The 17,546-nt window shown below is 34.4% G+C and overlaps 1 protein-coding gene across 2 annotated transcripts; it reads right to left on the bottom strand.

Annotated features, from left to right (window-relative positions):
* Positions 1–6,053: 6,053 nt before the first annotated feature.
* Positions 6,054–15,548, bottom strand: LOC138320930 (alpha-(1,3)-fucosyltransferase C-like). Of its 2 annotated transcripts, none has more exons than XM_069264242.1 (3): positions 15,336–15,548; positions 8,825–8,904; positions 6,054–8,439 (listed from the first exon to the last, which is right to left on the bottom strand). In XM_069264242.1, exons 2-3 carry the CDS (start codon positions 8,830–8,832, stop codon positions 7,299–7,301), a joined length of 1,149 nt encoding a protein of 382 aa, XP_069120343.1. In that variant the 5' UTR covers positions 8,833–8,904; positions 15,336–15,548; the 3' UTR covers positions 6,054–7,298. The 2 variants fall into 2 exon arrangements, with proteins under 2 accessions (XP_069120343.1, XP_069120342.1); XM_069264241.1 differs by having other exon boundaries at positions 8,825–8,856.
* Between the last annotated feature and the right edge of the window lie 1,998 nt (positions 15,549–17,546).

Below are 17,546 nucleotides of genomic sequence, written 5' to 3'. Positions count from 1 at the left end.
GAGTATGACAGATACATAATTTTCACCTAGGTTTGATGGAGTAAGATACATAATTTCATAATCATAATTTTCACTTAGGTTTTGATGGAGTATGACAGATACATAGATTTTACCAAGATTTTGATGGAGTATGACAGATACATAATTTTCACCTAGATTTTGATGGAGTATGACAGATACATAATTTTCACCTAGGTTTTGATGGAGTATGACAGATACATAATTTTCACCTAGGTTTTGATGGAGTATGACAGATACATAATTTTCACCTAGGTTTTGATGGAGTATGACAGATACATAATTTTCACCTAGGTTTTGATGGAGTATGACAGATACATAATTTTCACCTAGGTTTTGATGGAGTATGACAGATACATAATTTTCACCTAGGTTTTGATGGAGTATGACAGATACATAATTTTCACCTAGATTTTGATGGAGTATGACAGATACATAATTTTCACCTAGGTTTTGATGGAGTATGACAGATACATAATTTTCACTTAGGTTTTGATGGAGTATGACAGATACATAATTTTCACTTAGGTTTTGATGGAGTATGACAGATACATAATTTTCACCTAGATTTTGATGGAGTATGACAAATACATATTTTCACCTAGGTTTTGATGGAGTATGACAGATACATAATTTTCACCTAGTTTTGATGGAGTATGACAGATACATAATTTTACTATTTTCACCCTAGGTTTTGATGGAGTATGACAGATACATAATTTTCACCTAGGTTTTGATGGAGTATGACAGATACATAATTTTCACCTAGGTTTTGATGGAGTATGACAGATACATAATTTTCACCTAGGTTTTGATGGAGTATGACAGATACATAATTTTCACCTAGGTTTTGATGGAGTATGACAGATACATAATTTTCACCTAGGTTTTGATGGAGTATGACAGATACATAATTTTCACCTAGGTTTTGATGGAGTATGACAGATACATAATTTTACCAGTTTTGATGGAGTATGACAGATACAAATTTTAAGATTTTTGATGGAGTATGACAGATACATAATTTTACCAAGATTTTGATGGAGTATGACAGATACATAATTTTGTATGACAGATAATTTTCACCTAGATTTTGATGGAGTATGACAGATACATATTGTACATAATTTTCACCTAGATTTTGATGGAGTATGACAGATACATATTGTACATAATTTTCACCTAGATTTTGATGAAGTATGACAGATACATAATTTTCACCTAGGTTTTGATGGAGTATGACAGATACATAATTTTCACCTAGGTTTTGATGGAGTATGACAGATACATAATTTTCACCTAGGTTTTGATGGAGTATGACAGATACATAATTTTCACCTAGGTTTTGATGGAGTATGACAGATACATAGATTTTACCAAGATTTTGTTGGAGTATGACAGATACATAGATTTTACCAAGATTTTGATGGAGTATGACAGGTACATAGATTTTTACGAAGGTTTTGATGGAGTACGAAAAATACATATTTTAACCTAACTTTTGATGGAGTACGATAGGTACATAGATTTTACCTAAATTTGGTATGACACATATGAAACAATAAATAATTTCTACAGTAAAAGACAATCGTCCTGCAGGTAGGGCGTTAGAATTGCACCTGGTTGTATGTGAGTAGAAAACCTTTCAAGATTTTGATGGAGTACGAGCGTACAAACTTACCAAGATGATGGAGTACGCGATACAAAACCTTTACCAAGATTATGATGGAGTACGAGCGTTACAAAACCTTTACCAAGATTTTGATCGAGTACGAGCGATACAAAACCTTTACCAAGATTTTGATGGAGTACGAGCGATACAAAACCTTTACCAAGATTATGATGGAGAACGGCAGGTAAAGATTTTACCTAGATTTTTATGGAGTACCGCAGTTACAATGAAGATTTTACCTAAATTTTGACATCCTCGATACTCCTGGGGTTCCGATCACTTACGATCTCTACACCCCTGCACTATCTCATAATGAAATTGAAGGCAGCTCAGCGGAAAACATTTGACCAATCACAGGCCTGCAAAGATTTCCTTTGAAGACCACAGGGACCTGGCACGAAAATTTTAAATCAATAGTATACATATATATATTATAGTATCTATAATATATATATGTATACTATTGTTAAAAATTTTCGTGCCAGGTCCCTGTGTTGAAGACTACAGAGAGAGCGACGCATCAAAGCCACACAGTCAACCACAGTGTACCGTTATACGGCTCTTTTGATGTACATCAAAAGACTAATTAAATTACCTATTCTATTCTGTTGCATCCAGTTTTACTATGACATAGTCCAGGGGTGTAGATATCGTAAGTGATCGGAAACCCTGGAATATCGAGGATGAAATTTTGATGGAGTACGAAAAATACACAGATTTTACCAAAATTTTGATGTGTTACGACATATACACATAAACATTAGACTTCAGTTGGCTTAACTACAAAATCTTACGTTTTCAGTTGAACGTTTTGACTTCTAAGATTTTTTTTCAGCAATTAATTTCGTATTCTCATTTTCAAAGATGCTTAGTGGTTTGAAAGTCGATTTGTGTAGCGCCGTTGAAAGAGGGCTACCTAACTTTACCTTCGTCTTTTTATATTTGTGTGGTAAATGTATAATCTCATCGATCTTTGATTGTTCCATCTTCTCTTGAAGGATCGGTCCTGCAGGAAAGGCGTTAAAATTGTACATTCTTTCTCTATTGCATGATTGTTGAAGGCGACTAAATTTAGGATATTTTCTTTTCTCTTCTTCTAACTTTTTATTCTTTTTAACCTCTCCCTTGGCACCGCCTCACTTTCATTTTACCAGCAAATATGATTTAAATTTGCCTAGGTCTAAATCTACCTTTTGATTACATTTTGCACTAAGTCACTTGTACCTTAAAGATGCGCCACCGCCGCCAGAGCATAAATGATATTCATCATTTGAACAATAACTGGTGTTTAATCGTGTATATATATGCCTAATTAACACAAAAAATAATATAAAACAATTCATTTCGCCTTTGATGCGTGCACAATCAGTACTTCATTCCATATAGAATATAGTGCCACGGATTTTTTTCGGGATGCAATTAATTATTTTTTTATATTTTCAACTTGATGTAAAATTAGAAGCTCAAACTTTTCAATGGTGGTAATGGTGTAATGTAAGCATTTTTTGTAACTGAAGAAAAATACTAAATCGTCTGCTCCTGTTTTTGATATTGAAAAAAATACTATTTGTCGGCGGTGGAGCATCTTTAAATTGAAAATCATTTAATTACAATATGTAGTGTGAAAAGAATTTTGTTCATTACAAGAAGGCCATAGGACAATGTTTGGGTAATTATGTTACAGAAGGAATATAAACTCGATTGTTCTAAGAAAGGAAACACCGAGTTGATATCCTATATATCGAACCGGATCGAATAGAAGAAAAACAGAGTATATATAACATTGGACAATTGCGCTCCATTGTGCTGTATAGCTAAATATTTGTCTACTGTGTCCCGCATTACGTTTGATTGGATCCCGTGTCATCTGGAAAATCCTGTTGATATAACTTCTTAGACCCTAATTATTTCTAAGTAATATCTGCATCACAAACTAGTTCCCACATTTTGTGATCCAGTTTTTCCATTCGGTTGTCTGTTGTTTGTCCTATTGTTGTCCTTACTTTGTACCCCTATTATACTACCACCATCTGGTCACATTGGCTATGGATGCGGGTCAGATTTACAATAAAGCTAAGAAACAGGCTTTAAGAGTTGTAACCTTGCAACACCATCTCAGCAACTACAACTCTTATATCCAGGCTAACACCACACCTAAAGGCACGAGTTTCAAGTGTTCACCCAATATTGGTATTTTGTCCCAATCAGCCGTCTACGATGGCCCATATCAGCTGACATGACAACTGCTTTACTAAACTGTAGTTGTGGTGATTGTCATGGCAACTGCTTTGGTAAAAAGCTCTTGCCAACATGTTTTGTCATTTTACTCGTTTGACAACTGCTTTACTAAAGTAACTGTTTTGTCATTCCTACGCGTGGTCCATATTAGCCGTATTGGCTAGCTTTTGAGACAATTAACATTCCAAGCCGATATGTATCCGAATTTGACGATGTACACGTGTACTGATTAAATGACCTTTGAAACCAAATCGATATTTTACGACACTTTTCTTGGTAGAATCATTGGTAGGTGACACAATCTGTGGCTAATGTTGACGTTTGAAGGAAAACAGGCTTTCAGCGAAGTAACTCAATATCCGATAATTAAAATTGTATACTCATACTTAATAATTTAAAGTATTATGTGATTTGGGTTTTCCCTCGGTAGGGGCATGTAATGAGAGATTTAGGTGTGTTGAATGCCTGCATTGAATTAGCTTCCCTCCTAGACTGGCTACCAGTTCCTAGTATATTGGAAAAAAAATCCCTGAAATTTGGCTCGATTGTTTCATCGTGTCATCTGGAAAATCCTGTTGATATTACTTAAGGTCCAACCAATTTACATTATAATTGCATTCTTAACTTTAGATCACACCAAAGGTAGTCATTAACTTAAAGGATGACGATTTCGAGTCGTTGGGGATAGACAAGATAGGCCATCGAGTGATTCTACGTGAACGTTGCAGTGATTATATTACAGATATAGTATAGTTTCTGAAATCATGAAGATATATGTACAGTATATACTGAACATGATATTTTGACGCGAGGAGACTGATGGAAAAATTAACATTGTATTGTAAGATACTCAGCATGTATTATGTTTCGCCCCGAAAAGACGAAATTTAAGGTTGGTTAATTTTCGTCTTTTAAAGACGAAATTGAAAGTTTCTTAAATCTCGTCTTTTCGCCCCGAGTCGAAAAGACGAAATGGTGTAAATCAGCCACCGTAGTTTTCGTTTGTCAAAATGGTAACCATGTCACTATACCGAGGGGTTTGTTCTACATTATACTGGACCAATTTCAATGTTGGGGAGCATGTGTGGGTGCATGCAAATTTTTGTTTGTCATACGTTTGGTTGTTGCCATGTCTTTTTCAGCACAAAACTCATACTTCATTTCGCAGACATATATAGTGAAAGGCGGCCAAGTAATGTCTCTTCACAGGAAGTCATTCATGTTATTTACCGAAGTGAAATTAAAGTGTAGTGTATGATGCACCTTCCAATGTGAGTAAATTATGTGTCTATGTTGTTGTGTAATGATAATTGTTCAAAAGTTCCCCATTTGTTTTTGAAAAGTCGTAATGATCCATTTTTTTCAAAATGAGGGGTATCACTTTAGGCTCTTTTACGACCACTCGGTGATAAGTAAAATATTTTGCATGAAGATACATTAAGGTCAACTGCATATTGTATGCTATTCAGAATATCCGATTTTTTTTCTATGCTCATGGTAATTTTAGGGGTCAAAGGATGAAAATTCACATTTTCATGGCTCATTTTCAAGTCCTAAATATTATAATAGAGTTTTTGCATGTAAATATTGGGTTCGTGAAATTCAGCCCAGAAAACTGACGGAAAAAATAAAAAGTAGGTCACAGTGACCTAGTTAAGTATTTGTTTCATTTTAGCATTAAAAACTTTAATATTTTTGCTGAAAACTAAAATTTTTCAACGATTTTATATCTTGAATTTAATGTTTAGTACTGCATTTGGATCTTGACATGACCTGCTTAAGATGATTTTTAAATTAACAAGGTTTTAAAATTATATCAGCTTGTTTTATGAGCTTATTTCATGCAACATCTTCACTGAAAGTAGGATATTATAAATGTGCCTGCTGCCCCGCTGCATGATCGTAAAAGGCGACTAAATTTGGGATATCAATTTTGTGGTTACTAAAATGAAAATGCTTTAATTTTTGTTAAAATGTTAATTTAAAGACATAGTTTTGATGTCACTGTAAATAAAAGAGATTCGATTCGCGAATAACAAATGATGGGAGATAATTCCTTCTACAAAGAGAATTATATATGGGAGACAACTCGTACATACAAATCGTATTTTTCCTTCCTCTTATTTCTCATTCACTCATTCACTTTCTATTTATACAGTAAATGAAGTTCTGTACATAGTAATTCAAAATATATATATAGTAGAAGTTATTCTAAATGTTCTACAGCGGAAGATGATGATGGCGACCCGTGTATACTGGTGTCTCAAATGTGTAAATACAAATGAAAATCAAAGGTAAAAAATCATTGTTTCAAAATGAGAATATGGTTTGGAACTTCAATACACAATCATACTACATAAGTAGTAGTTACATGAGTAACAAAAAAAAAATCTTGGTCCCGATTTTTTATGGAAACTTTTGACTTTAATAAAATGAACGTTATCTTATTTCTAATTGAACAACAGAGAAAATACTAATTATCTGACTACCATACTTCGCATGTCTTGTATTTTGGCCCTGAATGACCTTAGTTGCCGATGGGCCGTAAAACTGAAACAAACAAACAAACTATTCTTCGATCCTATTAAAACATGAAATTGCAATCGAAGTCGTTTTGTCATCTAACTCTCTCAGCTGACATTATCTTCGATATTTTAACTCAGCAGCAGGCTTATACATGTAATAAAGATCAACATTTCGTCAATTCGTTCCTAGTTGATGACTTATTGACGCATTCACTATCGCAGTTTACGCTTGGTGGCCAATAAAGATAACAACCTTTATGGAAACGTCAAGCACTCTACTTGCTGAATCGATTATCTGTTTATACACCTGGCAAGAAAATAGCTTCACGTCACTATAGTGACTGACGTTCAGTTTGTTAAAGATGCAGCGTTGATTCCTAGTTTTCTGATTTTAATCATTAAGTTCAAATTTAACCTTTTAGGAATTCGAGGAGAGGATTAGAATGTAACATTTTTTGGATATTTGTGTACTATTTCAGTCAATTTATGATTTCCGCTTTATACATTAGATAATGATTTGTTTTTTCAAATATCTTTTTTTCTAAAATCGTTAGTTATTAGGAATTCAGAGTATCTGTTATGTAACGAGGTTGTGATTTTAAAAAATCATATGCAAAAATATTGAAATCAAAACGTTTACAATGTAATAAATCCAGTATTTGAAAGGCAGTTGTCCACCTTAGCAACATTATACCTATTCCTTTTTCATCTTGTAGTAGGAAGCAGTTTACTAAATTACATTCACATCAACTTCCGATTCCAACTTTAGAGTAGTGTCCTCTAGAGACGGTTTAAAGCACAGTTATATAATAATATATGATATGATAGCATGATATCCTTTAATGCTATAATATATCCCCTGGGGTTTGACACGCCCTTTTATCTGGGTGACCTATGACCCATTCCTCGAGATTATGGTATACACGTCTGTTTTTGTCAGGGTAATGAAGTCTCTTACACAAGTCACAGTAGTATAAATCAATCTCTTCAGTCATATAATATTTTCTCCAGTTAAAAAATGATGCAAATCTTGTTCTGTTCTTTGAGATTGAAATCATTTCTTCGCCTAGTTTCTGTATAGTTGGAAAGTCGTATGTGTTAAGGTAAGAACCCGGAGGGAAGAATAGCTTGTATTTGTCTGACAATCCGCGTAGAACTGGTATCGTGTGAAGTTCATTCCAAAACATTTTAAATGGCTTTTCAGTTACGTAGTCATCACAAAATGAATTTTCAAACGCTAGGTAATATTTATAATGGTCCGCGAGCTCTTTTAGACATGAGTTTTCTTTCGATCGAGGACATCTATATGAACCGCAACCTCCATAAATGTGTACATCCACATATTTACGTAATTCCTTTTCATACAACTCCCTTTTCCCCGGGGTAGCACAGTGAGACACAAACCAGGCAGCTTGTCTATCTTTTGACTCCCAATTTGTTGGTGATATTTTTACATCGTGGCCTTTCGGTATTTTCATGAATGATCCATAAGGAGAGTAGATATCCGAATCTCTTCGATGTGTCATCGTCCAATTGAACATGCCTCGCCATTTCTGAAGTGACCCCTCTACACCGATCGGGGGTTCCATGGCCTGATACACCCAGATTTGTCCAGGCGGTTTAGGAGGGACCTTCCAGTCCTTTGTCATATACGGACCATGCATGATAACAGCATCAGCATTTTCGTCTATAGTATTTCCATCAGTCATGTGACACTTATGGTCGCATCTTGCAAAAGCTTGTAATGATACTGATTCTGGTCTTCCGTAATAGTGAACATGCACTGATCTCCCTTGGTTTTGTGAGGTGATTTTGGTCTTAGAAGTGTTGGATGTTAGGCTACCCAGTAAAGGACTATTGAATCCGCTGGTTTGTGACTTTAATCTTCTATATTTGCTATGACCAGTCCATACTGTCCTCAACGTGTAAATCAACACTAGACACACCAAGAGACCCAAGGTCCGTTTGATATTACCTCTCGTTAAGCTGAAAAAAATATAAGATATAAATCATTAAAAATGTATGTGGGCTGTGTGCTTATCAAACGTTGCACAACTAAACTTTGTTGGTTTAAATTCAATATATGACCGTGTAAACAATGTGAGTTACCGTCTTACCTAACACGATCAATTCATTCACATATAAAACCCTTAATTTTGACACACGTTTCTCCTGATAACAACATGTTGGATACATATTTCCAATGAGGGCAGATATTTTAGTGATCCATAAGTAGTAAACACGATTTAAATACGAATTATGTGGAAAAACATTAAAATGTAATTATCAATGAAATAATATGGCCTCCCCAAACAATAAGAATGACCTCCAATGAGGCGTTGGGAGATGCGCTGATTAAATGTATACTTACGTTTTCATTGTGCTCCCCAGCCACCACAGGAACTTCAATGTAATAAAAATAGTGGTTTGATATCTAAGCTATTACGGGATCTTTAAAAAGAAGAAGAAGTATACATATATATTTATCTAAGTATCCAGTATCATGTGATCCAGCAACAGGATTGGGCACAAGTTAATTCTTACTTACAAACGTTCTCTCCAGTATAATTTACAACACATGTAATATATACATCATAAGACAAATATTATATAAATAAATCTTCTTAAAGTGTAACAGATAAGAGGGAAGAAAGATATAGATAGATGAAGAGAGAAGAAGTGTGGATATTACATCATAGATGACATTTTATTTACAATCATTGGGGCATGTTTTATATTATACAGTATAATTAAAAGAAACTTTGTACCATATATATAATATATAGTATATTGTATACTATTCAGAATGTCCGTTATTTTCTGGGTTCATGGTGATTTCAGAGGGCAAAGGGTGAAAATTCATATTTTCATTGTTTAAGTCCTAATTAATTAAATATTAGAATAAAGATAAAAGTTTTTTGCAGTTATGTTATGTAAATATTTGATTTGTGAAGTTCAATTAAGAAAACTGATGGAGAATTCAAAAAGTAGGTCACATTGACCTAGTTAAGTATTTATTCTATTAAGCATTAAAAACGTAAATATTTTTGCTGAGAACTAGGATTTTGCAAAGATTTGATAGCTTGAATTTAATAATTTGTACTGCATGTGGATTCTGACATGGCCTCTTAAGATGATTACATCCTTGGGTCACATTGGCTAGGTCACGGGAATAAAGTAGGTCATATTCAATGAATGGTAACAACTGTCAACTTAGCATATGCTGTTTTCCCATGTTTAAAGAAGGATTTTAAATAATTTAGACTTGTTTCATGAGTTTATTTCAATCAACGCATTGACTGTGGTAGGATGTTAGAATTGTGCCTGCTGCCCCACTGCATGATCGTAAAAGGCGACTAAATATTTAGAATCTTAATTTCGTGGTTATTGAGATGAAACTGTTTTAAATATTTCAACCATTTCAAAGCTTTAGAGTAATGTTGAGTACTTGATTGGTATTTTGTCACGATCTACTTCGTGTGATTACATCATAGGGTCACGTTTGCTGGATTACATGCAGAAATCAGGCCAAATTCAATGAATTGTTTTGTCTGGCAACTAGGTAGCTTCTGGATTTTCCATGTTGAAGGCAAATGTTTAAGCTATTTAAGTTTGTTGGATTTCTGTCTCAAATATAACAGAGAAAGTTTCTTTCTCAGGAAAACATAACTTTCACTACAAACAATTTAATAATAATAAGATAAAACTATCTTAAGGTGAACATTAGATGTTAAATACATGATATTGTTTGCTAAAGCCACCATAAAAAGGTTCCATATTTAGTCGCCTTTTACGATCATGCAATGAAGTAGCAGGCACAATTCTAACAACATGCTTGCAACATAGATGTTGCTTAAGATTCTCTCATAAAACAAACTTAAATAGCTTGAACACTTGCATTATATATATAAAACCCAGAAGATACATAGTTGACAGAAGATACCTTTCATTGAATATGACCTAATTCATCCCAGCTCATGTGACCCTAAGATGCCATCATCCTCCCAATTTCATCATAATATTCATAAAAAAGCTCAAAACGTCACCCTAAAACTATGAAATGTTTAAAAATTGAAGCATTTTCATCTAGGTAACCACCAAATCATTTTACGATCATGCAAAGGGGCAGCAGGCACAATTCTAACATCCTATTTCAATGTAGGTGTTGCGTGAAATAAGCTCATAAAACAAAAGCTTACATAATTTTAAAAAAATCTGCTTGAAACATTGATATACTAAACCACTGCCCAGCCATTGTCAATATCTTCAAGTCCAGTAAATGACCCTGTCCGTAAACGACCCTAGTAACATCGGACTAGTATACCTCAAAACACACTGTATGCAATTATGTTCCATACTCATCTGTGTTACAAATGGTTAGTAAAGGGTTCCAATAAATTAGGTTTAAATTTCAAAGTTGAATACTGTATTAAATTTAAGATTTCGACTGCAATACACCTACATTTTTTATACTTTTATACTAGAAAAACAGCCCAACAAAAACATCTAGGAAACCCTAACAATGATTTCATAAAAGGCATGTTTTGTGGTCAACGCTATTTTTGACGTTTGAGTGCCACTTTAGTGCAGACTTATCGAAGACTTATTCGTATTTTTTAATATCAAATTTATGAATTAGTTTAAGTGTTCATGCGTTGGTAATTGCGTTCTGTTTTTCTGTTAATACTCAGAGAAAAAATTACTTACTGAGAACTGGGAAATTTGGGATCATTTAAGCATTTAACTATCTTCCTATGGATTCTATGGTCTATATAAGATGCCAAAGATTTGTAGATTATCTTGTAGATTTCTAAGTTAGGCCAGGGAAACTGTTTATCAATGACGGTATACTCCACAAGATGGAACAGCCATTTTGACGGTGATGAGTTGACGTTACCATGTCAACATTAGTGACGCTATAATATGGTTTAGTTTATATAATAGAAGTGGTAAGGGAATGTATATATCAATACTCAGACTAAATTACGTTTAAATTACGTCCCCCTAACGTGAAAATGGCTTAAGGTGGTGACGTCATTATGAATTCAATGCAGTCTCGCAGAATCAAATATTCATTTTTAATTCCATACCACAAATTTTTAGATTGCACGTATTCATATTTCAAAATATGAATTAATTGCTTATATTTATTAGAAGTTATATAATTTTGAACATGTAACATAATTATCGGATATGAAATAATGTTTACTATTTATGATTTAGCAATCTTCATCTTTGGAGGCAATGAGCTATATCATGTCATCGTTTACCCTTTTCAAACTCATTGGTTTAAATTACATACATAATTCTTCCATACATTGGAAAATTTTCATTTCTTTACACTATCATTTGATAAAACTAACAACTAGACTCTACAACAATAACAAAATCAGAATATGAAAATATATAAGTGAGTGTAGATGCCATGGCTAATGACGTGCCCTTGGATATCTATCCACAAAATAGCACTGGCTATTATGGTCCGCTTTCATTTATAAGTGAGTGTGTAGTACAGTAAACATGCAATGGATTCGATTGAATATTGAATACATAGGTAGAAAACATCCCCAGCAAATGAGCCAAAGAGAATATCATAATATCTAAACAGCTTACACTTAATGTTTAAAGTAGTAAGTGCTACCGGTGCAGTGTACCTCGTGGTTTCCTCATTTGCTCCCCTAAACTTGAGTAAATACTGGTCCTAGCTTGGTTTTAACAAGAGGTATTTACACCCTATAATAAATGAGTCAAGTACACAATGTAATGGGTGACGAACGTTATACGTTACAACCACAGGGACTTGTAACGTAGGTTGTGAGAAAGTCTGTTGTGTATACATGTGTACTAGGCCTATATACTATATAAAAGGACAAGGGAACCAACGGCTCGCTTGGAAGAGGTACACCTGCCTCTACAAAAGTCGCCGGTATTCCGTCAAACATGGATAAATATGTATATATTTTAATACTAATATATTCTTAAATAAATTTTCGATACGGAAAAACACAACTTCAGACACGAAATAATATATTAACATACCTTTATTTTACTATGAACGTGGAAAATGCAGTCAGATATCCTCGCTGTCGTTATGCCTGTCCACTGAAATCTAGGTCAAAGGCACTCATATTCCCTTGTAACAAATTTTGTATACATTCATTTCACTTTCTGTTGATATTTTCCAATTGCAAATACAAATAGGCTATCTCCGATAACGCTTTCATTAATCCAATCCAACAACTAAGCGAGGAATCACACTTTTTTTTATCTAGCACTCGACTCTTGTTCGTATAATCCGCCATATTGTAATTGATGATGGGTACCTTTTTAGTGTACTCGCCCTTACCCGATACTGCACTGAAATTCTGTACCCATACTCTGTATAAATTATGTTTCATGGTTAAGGTTCTTAGAAGTACCTTTATTTGAAATACAAGTATCATTAATTGAAGAATCTAACTTAAGTCGAGACTCTAATGTTTTACTTTACCGTTACCACATTAATATTGTAGCTTTTAGTATACAGGCACTGTGTATATGGGGTTTCCAGTTCGGGTCCGGGTATGGGGTACACAATATCCACTCAAACGTGTTTAACCTAGATTTCAGTGGACAGGCATAACGACAGCGAGGATATCTGACTGCATTTTCCACGTTCATAGTGAAACTGATCATTTCCATACATTGATACAGTGTATACAACAGTGAGTTGTGCGTGGTTGAAATGTTTTATATTGGACAGCTGTGCTCATTAAGGCATGAAACAATTGACAATACTGATTTTTTATTCACCTTTGACATAACTGCCACATCGGTGTTTACAAACATTTTATAGACAAAATATACGATATAGTACAATAAAGGACATACTATTACTCATGTTACATATCATTTTGTTCTTACTTAAAATTATTTGCATATGCAACATGAAATGAAAAAAATTGAAATTCATCCTAATTTCCTGTATGTATGGATTTAATCTGTAGCTCAATGTGTACCCCATCAAAATGAAAAATATGTAGGACTAGTAGCAGTATCACTTTACATATTCAGTATTTCCATAGTCCGCTAAACCTGCCTATATTATTAGGCTTTTTAAATTTTTTTTTTGTTTTTTGCCTAATATATTGTCAGCTCGCGGTACCTCTTAAAAATGTGAAATCGTAGGCCAGATTTGGCCTACGCTACGTCAGCGGCATATTTCTAATATATCGTCCATGCAATGCCGGGAAAACGTACACATACCTTTATATTGGGATCTTATGTACTCCTTTGCCCCCATGTTACATCCCATTTATGAAATTAAACAACTGTGTACAATGAAATACTTCCGAGACCCTTCTATTTCACACATTTGTAATGGCCGCCGTATACACATTTAGTAGAGCAAACGGCAGCCAATCAACTTCGCTTCCGGTTTTATTTTTAAATATCCACGTGTAGTTGAAAGATAAACAAAATTCTACCGTGTATATGCTACATGTATATGCAACGTGAATATCGCGAAAGTTATGCGGTACCAGCAATAGTCGTGTTCAATTTGTATATTTGACAACATGTCGTGTATGTCGACCATGATTTTACTTTAAAAACTCTAACTGGCTAGCATTTTGTTTATCTTTCAACTACACGTGATTTTTTAAAAATAAAACCGGAAGCGAAGTTGATTGGCTGCCGTTTGCTCTACTAAATGTGTATACGGCGGCCATTACAAATGTGTGAAATAGAAGGGTCTCGGAAGTATTTCATTGTACACAGTTGTTTAATTTCATAAATGGGATGTAACATGGGGGCAAAGGAGTACATAAGATCCCAATATAAAGGTATGTGTACGTTTTCCCGGCATTGCATGGACGATATATTAGAAATATGCCGCTGACGTAGCGTAGGCCAAATCTGGCCTACGATTTCACATTTTTAAGAGGTACCGCGAGCTGACTATATATTAGGCCAAAAAAAAAAAAAAAAAAAAAAACCTAATAATATAGGCAGGTTTAGCGGACTAGTATTTCCATAACATTGCCCTTGCTTATAAGTATTGATTGTGACGTCATCAGTTTACAAATTAATAACGTCACAATATATACCTACCCGAAAGAGTCTATGCAAAGATTTATATGTTATATGACGGAATACCACTTAAATCCGTCTTAAATCGAGACGTTCAAAAAAGATCGAAATTTTACAACGGTAATGGCTAAAAATGCTGAAAAGTTATGGATGTCAAATCAATAATTACCAATACTTAATCAGACAGACCAATTAAAATACACGTTGAAGTATTGGCATTTCTCTTGCAAAAATAATTCAATCTGACAATCAGGAGAAAACTAATCAGTACTTTGTGTTTAACTTATCAATATGCGATACAGTGGTTATAGATAATCGGTAAAACAATCTCCTTTTAAATGATAAATATTTTTCTTAATACATATTTTCCGTCTACATTATCGTTATAACTTCCACATTTTACCTAGACAGAATCTAGCTTTTAAATGACATTACAAAAAAAAAAAAAAAAAAAAAAATGTGTGCATTAATATTATTTTTCCGAAATCGAAATGTCATATATATTCAATATGATACTTTGGTTGCGTATTTAAGTTATATTGTTGTATTATGATGGTCAGTCATCTATATTTAATATCTTATCGAACGTTTTTTTATGGTAGAGGTGGAGATCAGTTGTGTCAATACAGTTGATGTATGTCGCCATAGCGTCTGCTGATTAGATACCCTGACTGCTCTCTATAAATAAATTATAATCAAACTAGAAGGATTCACAACCGAAATAGGTCTGTTTTGGAGGACTACGTCATAGCATAAAAATAATGTTTGCTGTGTAAAACGAGTTGACAATCATATTCGACTTGGGTACTTACCTTCGGCAATGATGGCTGCACGTTATCGTATAGTACAGTAAGTTACTACTTCTGCCTAGATACCCAGCTATGCAGGCCGTAACGGGTGTATTGACTGGGCCACCATAAATCGATGTTTGCCAACAAGTCCATGTAGGCCATGGGCTAGGAGGGTCACACATGCACCCCCCCAAACCTCCGAACCAATATTTTTCTGAACCCTTATGACCCACTGATCACAAATCAAAATGTTAACATTGCATAAGTTGGGATGAACCTCCGGTTATGACATCATCAAGATGGCCTCCATCTCGAATTTCACTAAAACTTGAAAAATAATCATAATATTAACATTTTTCAACCGAAGTAGACAAATGAGGTATCAAAATCCACAATAGAACAACAAATACATATCAGAACCAAAAAATCCAATATATGTAGTGATTTCTACGCAGGAAATGAAAAAATCGGATTTAAAGCTCAAAAATGGTGATTTTTCAGCAATTTTTTCATATTTTGTTTGACGCAGCAAAAATATTTCCCAACAGCAATCTATTATTTCTAATAAGTTTTTTGACCACTTATCAATCAGTTTAAACAACAACAACAACAAAAACCAATGTTAACATCGTATAAGTTCCGGTTATGACGTCATCAAGATGGCCACCATCTCGAATTTTACTGAAAAATGAAAAATAGTCATAACATTGACATTTTTCAACTGAAGTAGACAAATGAGGTATCAAAATGACCACAATAGAACAACAAATACATATCAGGACCAAATAATCCAATACATGTAGTGATTTGAACGCAGGAAATGAAAAAATAATATTTTAAGCTCAAAAATGTTAATTTTTCAGCATTTTTTCATATTTGGCTTGACGCAGCAAAATTGTTTCCCAACAACAAATTATTATTCACAATCAGTTATTTGACCTCTTATCAATAGGTTAAAACAACAACAACAAAAATATATAGAAATGCAAAAGATAATTGTTATACCATCATTTGGTTTACAAAGCATCACTGGATGCGGCGTATGATTGTTATTTTTTTCCAAACCGCTAACACTACAGTTTCCTGGTGTCTTGGAATTTTCTGAATATAACATTGGCTATTGACGATTTATATCTTAACAAATTGGAATTTAAAGTTGGCTGAATATCTAAGTGGGACTTCAAAATAATCCATTTTCATGTTCGAAATTTTGTAGACTAGTAGTAGCCTCTCAAACTGAATTATTACAGCAAAACGCTTTAACTAATAGCTATAGGGTATCAAATTAAAGTTCCGTAAATACCATGACACTTTTCGAAACATGTTGTGTCTTTTAGAATGAGCGCATCCATTGTTTATTTCCTGTGTATAACGCAAGGAAATATAAAATGGTTACTACAGTGTCACATATTGCTTTCACTAGTTCTTAATGCTAATCATTTTCGTTGTGCATGCTTTCTCGCCAGAGTGCCGTCTTCGACCTCGGTGACCTGATGTGACATTACATTACCGGGTTAACATCGTGGTTCTAACTTGTCAACTGTCCATGGTCAGAGTTAACATCAGAAACATCGGCTTCAGGGATGTGGGAGCTCTTCCTGTTTCCAACCTAGTTTCACCTAGATTTACATATCGTATATGATGTTCCAGACTTCCCCGGCATGATGGAAAAGACACCAGATCAACATTCTGCGGAGGGTTGGTTTGGTTCTCCTTAATTCGTATGAAGCACAATTCCTCATTCTTGTGAACCTCAGTGACCATAGGTGGCACAGGTGGATTCTTTGAGGTCATAAATGAGGGCTGCAGTGAAGTTTCACTCTTTGCCAAGTCTGGAAAGCACTTTAGAGAACTTTTTACTGGAGAGTCTTCAATGGTCTCTTTGCGCATACACCAGATGTGACACAACCAGCTCCTTCAAGGGAATGGGAAAAGCCAGACCAATGAAAAACATTTAACATTTATGCCCTCATTAATGACCTCGATGATATCACCTGTGCCATTTATGGTTGCACGAGGGTCCACAAGATTGATGAATAGTACTTCATACGAATTATGGAGTTATGTGCTATGGAGAACCAATTCCACCATTGGAAGAATGTGCATCTGGTGTAATTTCCATTATGCCGGAGAAGTCTGAAACAGCATATACGTACGATATGTTAGAATCTGAAAGAGATCCCACATCCCTGAACCTGTTGTTCCTGATATGAACTCTGGCCATGGATGGGT

The sequence above is a fragment of the Argopecten irradians genome, chromosome 4 (genome assembly GCF_041381155.1).
Source record: "Argopecten irradians isolate NY chromosome 4, Ai_NY, whole genome shotgun sequence".
Taxonomy (NCBI): Eukaryota; Metazoa; Mollusca; class Bivalvia; order Pectinida; family Pectinidae; genus Argopecten; species Argopecten irradians.
Note: the sequence above shows the minus strand (reverse complement) of the source record. Positions and strands in the feature narration are given on the sequence as shown.